The 6,141-nt window shown below is 41.4% G+C and overlaps 1 protein-coding gene across 4 annotated transcripts; it reads left to right on the top strand.

The window, feature by feature from the left end:
• The first annotated feature begins 380 nt into the window (after positions 1 to 380).
• LOC108005414 (arginine/serine-rich coiled-coil protein 2) lies at positions 381 to 5,677 on the top strand. Of its 4 annotated transcripts, none has more exons than XM_017068678.4 (5): positions 381 to 539; positions 837 to 1,124; positions 3,084 to 3,203; positions 3,449 to 3,631; positions 4,435 to 5,677. In XM_017068678.4, the coding sequence occupies exons 1-5, from the start codon at positions 477 to 479 to the stop codon at positions 5,524 to 5,526; spliced, it is 1,746 nt and encodes a 581-aa protein (XP_016924167.2). In that variant the 5' UTR covers positions 381 to 476; the 3' UTR covers positions 5,527 to 5,677. The 4 variants fall into 4 exon arrangements, with proteins under 4 accessions (XP_016924167.2, XP_036677007.2, XP_070853984.1 ...); XM_070997883.1 differs by lacking the exon at positions 381 to 539 and adding an exon at positions 546 to 702; XM_070997884.1 differs by lacking the exons at positions 381 to 539; positions 3,084 to 3,203 and adding an exon at positions 546 to 702.
• The last annotated feature ends 464 nt before the right edge of the window (positions 5,678 to 6,141 follow it).

Raw genomic sequence — 6,141 nt, 5'->3', positions numbered from 1 at the left:
CAAAAAATTTGAAAATATCCCCGATGCTTGCCAAAACATCGATGCATCCCTCAATATTTCCTCCTTACGTTTACTGACACTTACGTTTTCTGGCACTACGTGCCGGCGGCTCAAAAAACAGCGATAGTAGCGATGTATCAGGAGAAAAATGTCACGATATAAATATTTTTATCTAAAATATCGATGTATAGATATTTTGATATATTTTCCCATTCCTGGGATTTTTTCTCCCTCTTTTGCTGACACTTACGTAGGTGCCATCTCCCTCTTTTACCTCTTACGTTCGCTTACTCTTACGTTTCTGGCACTTACGTTTGCTGCGATAGCCGATAGCAGTGAAAAAATACCACGATATAAATATTTATTTTTATTCAAAAAGTATCGAAGTTGTTAAATTTTTCACATCCCCTACCTATCAATTGATTACTTATTTTTTGGACGCACTGGGCTAAAAAATATTTTTTCGCCACCAAACAATGGAAGCCCTGGTGAACTATAGTAGCGAGGACGACCAGGAGGATGCGGGCTACCAGATACGGGTAAATATAGCAAGGCGGCAAGGCCGGAGGCAGCTGAAAAACCATGCAAAAAAATGCGTACTCAACGCTAGAGCGCATTTTGTGTACACATTTCCATCACTTTTTTTTTTTTTCTCTTCTTCATTTTGCCCTCCTGCGTGTGTGTGCGCGAGTGTGTGTGCGAGTGCGTATGCCTGAAAAATAGATAACTGATCATCCAAAAAAAGAAAATAACCCTATAATTTAGTTCAAGTATCCTAGTGCTTTAGTAAAATAATGCGAATTTGCTGTTTCTGAATAGTTGCAAAATTCCCCTAGGCACCACAACAACAACAACAACTGCAGCAGCAGCCGCATGCTAAGACACCAACAACAACAACAACCACTAGTAACTTCCTAAAGCAGAGGAACAACAACAACAGTGACTACAACTACAACAACAGTCCCAGGGAAAAGGAAAGGGACAGGGAGTCGGAGCGGGAGAGGGAGAGGGAGAAAACGCGTCGACGCCACCACACTCCCACTCCCCCGCTGCCGACGTCGCAGCAGCAGCAGGCGCAGCAGAATCACAGGAGCAACAGCAGAGGCCGCATTGATGAGGATGAGGTAAAGAATTGCCGTTGCACCAAATCGATATACTCTCTTTTATACCATATGCTATATACTACTATACCATATATACACATAGTGTGTGTGTGTGCCAGGGTTGGAGCGGATGCGGATCCTCCTTGTGCCAACGGCACTTACAGTGGCGGGCAGAACAATAGTAATGGCACCCTGCATCAAATCAATAATGCAGCCTTGTTTCCAATTCCTTGGGCCAAAATATCAAGGTCAAGTACCTTTTAAAGTTCAAATTAGGCAGAGATGTAATATATTACATATATCACAACTTAAAAAACTTCTAACCAAAATTATAATACCATGTGCAAGGGTATAAAAACATGTGCATACCCAAACAAAATAATAGCACACCGCATCACATCAATAATGCAGCCTTGTTCCTAATTCCTTGGGCCGAAAAATCAAGGCCAAGTACCTTTCAAAGCTCAAAATAGGCAGAACAGTAATTTATCACTTAAATTGGGGCAAAAGAAATGTAAAAAATCGTCTGATCAATGTTATAATACCCTCTGCAAGGGTATAAAAACATGTGCATACCCCCACAAAATAATAGCACACCGCATCAAATCAATAATGCAGCCTTGTTCCAATTTCTCTGGCGAAGGAAAATGCTTATAATTAAACCTGCATGATTTATAGGTCAAAAGTCAAAGCCAACAATAGGGATATCACAATGGATATATCAATCAATAATGTAGACTTGTTCTCAATTCCTCAAACCAAGGAATGTCTCTTTAGTTCTCAATGAAAGGGGGACATGCCTGTAGAATTCCTAGAGCTATTACCAAAGCCAAGAGGCCTTTAAAGTCTTAAAATTACAGTAGTAGGGGAATATAAAATAACTTCAGGACATCTTCAATCAAATATTTCATAATGGTATTATTAGAAAATATAAAATGCTAAAGATAAAATATTAAGGAACCGGAACACAAAAAATGACACAAGTATGACAATTTAAGTTCAGAGTTTATATGACATTGAAAAGATAGGGACATGCCTGTAGGAGAGTAATAACCAAAGCCAAGAAGTTATTAAAGTTTTAGAATTACACTAGTTGGGAAATATAAAATATCTTCAGGACATCTTCAATTAAATCTTTCTAACAGAAATGGTATTATTAGACAATATAAAATGTTTAAGATAAGTTATTAAGGAACCGGAACACACAAAATTAATTATAATTTAAGTTGAAAGTTCATATGACATTTGCATGGATATATCTATGTAACACACGCATTGAACTCCACTTAAGATTTAAGTGACTATTGTGTTCTTCCAATGCAGATTTTCTTAGAAAATATTACATTATGGTGCTATTCCTTTAGAAAATGTTACATTATGGTGCTATTACTTTGCCAGCGGCTGCAACCTGCATTCCTGATATTTTCAATATACCCACATCGATCTGAACGATCGGCGACATGCGCTCCAACCCTCCTACCCAAAAATATGTGTAAATTTAGCCACTGCCAGCTTTTTATCAACCAAAAAAACAAACAAAAGAAAATCCAAAATTCTGTTTCCGTCGGTCTGCTTCCGATTACACACTTTGTTGTTGTTGTTTGGCCAGCTTAGTTAAGTTTACAAACTTTATATGCCAATTAATATTTAAATGACTAAACTCTACCATTTTATTATCGTTGTTGTTGTTGTTACGTAAACGAAACCAAACCAAATCAAAACTGAATCAAAATGAAAAACCATTTTCAAAAAAGAAAAAAAGAACAAAAACCTTACCAACGACCATTGACGATACCCCGATCGTAGTAATCGCTCGATAACCAATAGCTACTTCGATAATGCGACAATCGATCAGATTTGTAGAGACTATATACATGCATATATAGTCTTGTGTGCGACCTTGTGGCTGTGGTGGTGGGTGTGTGTCGTTCCCCACCGAAAAAATGCAAAAAAAAAACGAAAAAAAAAAATATTTTTCAGGACACACTCACCACACACACGCCCGCTCACACACACACACACCCACTCACTGGTGGCGAGAGAGAGAGAAAGCGAAAGCGAAACAGAAAGAGAAAGAGAGAGAGATCAAGCCGCACGAAAGTGAGTATACAAAAAAAGCGATCAAATAGAACTTAACAACTCTCTAAGCAATCTAGGATATACCCTGGCAAGGACCTCGGGCCCCAGCTGGTGGCCCCCAGCCCACAGCCCACAGCCCATCCTCTTTCATTCCTAGCATCTAGCATCTAGCATCTAGACCTAGATCAGATCCTTAGCCGCCAGCGCAGATTCGTTGATTCGCTCTAATGTAATTCTCCTCGGTGGGTTGTTTCTTCCCGTTGCAGGAGCCGCAGCCCAGCAGTCGCCACCGCCAGGAGCGGGACAAGGACAGGGAGCGGGAGCGGGAGCGCGACCGCGAACGCGAGCGGGACAGGGATAAGGATAAGGAAAAGGACCGCGAGCGGGAGCGGGAGAAGCGCGATTCAGAACGCAGTCGCGACAAAGGACGCGACAAGGATCACAGCAAGGTGAGTGAGTCGATATCTAAGAAGCTTAAGATCCACAAAACTATACCAACCACCTTATTGTAAAATAAGTCTAGTCTAAAAACATATTTTCTTGTATATACACTATACCTACCTATAAAAAATTGTCCAGTACCTCAAAGAAACATCTTAAGTTAATAATCTATTTTAAAAAATCAAGTTAAGAAGAACTGTTGTCCCTTAAAATGTAAAAACGTTGTTCTCAAGTTGTTCATAAAGAACATAAACATATATCAATTGTATAAATATACCATACCCGCTTATAAGCAGTTGTCCAGTTCTAGAAAAAAATATGTTAAAGCTATAATCTATGTGATTAAATCAAGTTAAAACGAACTGTTGTTCTTTAAAATGTGAACATTTTGTTCTCAAATTATTTGTAAAGATACATACATAAATTGGTTAAACCTGAAAAGCCTTTCTCCTTGCCAACCACTTTAAACTTTTTTCCAGACTTTAAAAGTTATGTTTTAATTCCAGACAGGAAAGCTTAATACATTTGTTAAATAACGAGCAATCTAATCTGAGGGAACAGAAATCCATACAGATACTCTTTTTATGTTTTATTTAAGTTTTCTATCAAATACAGATTATTTTTCGTGGTTTAAAAATATTACATTTTTATTTTAAGTCTATGCCAAAGGAAAATATAAAAACCTAAACATCAATTACAAATAAAACAAATAAGCTTTGGAAAATCTATCAAAGATCGAATAATAGTGATATAATCTTTGTAATTTCGGAACCTCCACCTAATCAACATCTTAATGAATTTTGTTTTCCAGGGCGATCATCGCCACCATCGTACCAAAGACGGCAACAGCCACAGGGAGCGAGAAAGGGATCGCGACCGGGAGCGGGAAAGGGGGCGAGATCGCGACAAGGAACGCGAGCGCAGGCGTTCTGAGAAGAGCGGTCGCCACCACAGCGGCAAGGAGCGTCACCATCATCACAACAACTCCTCATCCTCCTCGTCAGCCGTCGCTGCCACTGCAGCGATCAATGCAGCAGGGCGTCGCTCCTATGATGACCGCAATCGTCGTCGCCGAGATTCCCGATCCCGTTCCCGCACGCCCACGGGCACGCCACCCACACGTCGCCGCCAGCAGCCGCAGCAGTCCCGCAAATATCGCGAACGCGATTCGAGCAGTCGCTCCAGATCTCCGAAGGAAGAGCCATCTGTGGCGCTTCGCACTGCAGCCGGGGCCGGAACTCATCTGTTGCTCGGGAAATCCGTTAGCGGGGTAGGAGGATCGTCGGCTTCCACAGCTATAGCAGCAGCATCTGCAGCCATTGCAGCAGCCGGTGGTGGAGGAGGCGGTGGCCTACTGCCGACCCCCAATTACGCGCCTAAGATACCCTCGCTGATGTCCTTGGAACTGAGCACGCCAGCGGTAGCAGCTCCTGCACTAGAACCCCCCATCCAGCTGCCCAGCTACTACAACCCGGGCATCATCAATGCCAACCGCTATGCAGAGCAGCAGCAGAAGCGTAAGCTTCTGTGGGGCTCGAAGAAGGCCGAGGACTCGGCAAACAAGTGGGGCAACGCCCACTTCTCGCAGGACTCGGACGGCAAGGTGGCCTCGAAGTTTATGCGGCTGATGGGCATCAAGAACGCGGGATCGTCCGGAGATGGTGAGGCCAGTGGTGGTGGCCACGACCATGCAGAGGCCAGCAACGGCAGTGCAGCCGGCGATGGAACTGGTGGGGGAGGAGCTGCAGCACGGAGCGAAAGTGGAGTGAAAGTGCCCACTGATGTGCAGCAGCGCCAGCGCATGTTCTCAAACATGGAGCAGCAGTACGAGATGGCGCGAGCCGCCACTCACACGATGCGCGGCGTGGGCCTCGGTTTCGGCTCCCAGCCGCGCACTTTCTAGAGGGGATCGGCGAAGAACGGGCCCCCAACCAGGCTGTAAATACCATGCCACCCACTCAACTCATTAGTCATGTCAAGATGTTTCTCCTCAACCACTTTTTGTTTGTGTTGAGCAAATGTTTCTTTGATTTCAAATAAACGTTGCAACCGAATTTATGAAATGGCTTTCTTTTTTTCCATAAACTTGGGTTACATTCATTTAGATGTGTGGTAGAAAAATAAACAAAGTACAAAGTTTGATAAAGAATATTTTTTGCTAATGCTCAACTGTTCAATTAAGTTTAATCTTATATTTTTATATTTTTTCAATTAAATTTAATTTTTCTTTTTTTTTTTAAGGCTTCTCATATTTACTCAATTATCTATTGCCTACAAGGTAAAAACAGATTAGCCAAATAGAAAGTAACACAAAACTATTTACTTTTCTCCACAAAGTGTTTAAAAATCATATAAAAATGCAAATTAAAAAAATAAATAAATATATACAAATATAAATAGACACACATATTCGATGTGTCACAGAAATCTCATCTCTATGTAAGCTTAGGTCAGAAAAAATGCAAATTAATAAAAACATTTAAAATATATAAATAAAATCTTGCTGATAATCGAAATG

Source organism: Drosophila suzukii, chromosome X (genome assembly GCF_043229965.1).
Source record: "Drosophila suzukii chromosome X, CBGP_Dsuzu_IsoJpt1.0, whole genome shotgun sequence".
NCBI classification, from domain to species: domain Eukaryota; kingdom Metazoa; phylum Arthropoda; class Insecta; order Diptera; family Drosophilidae; genus Drosophila; species Drosophila suzukii.
This window is presented reverse-complemented; position numbering and strand designations above follow the sequence as displayed.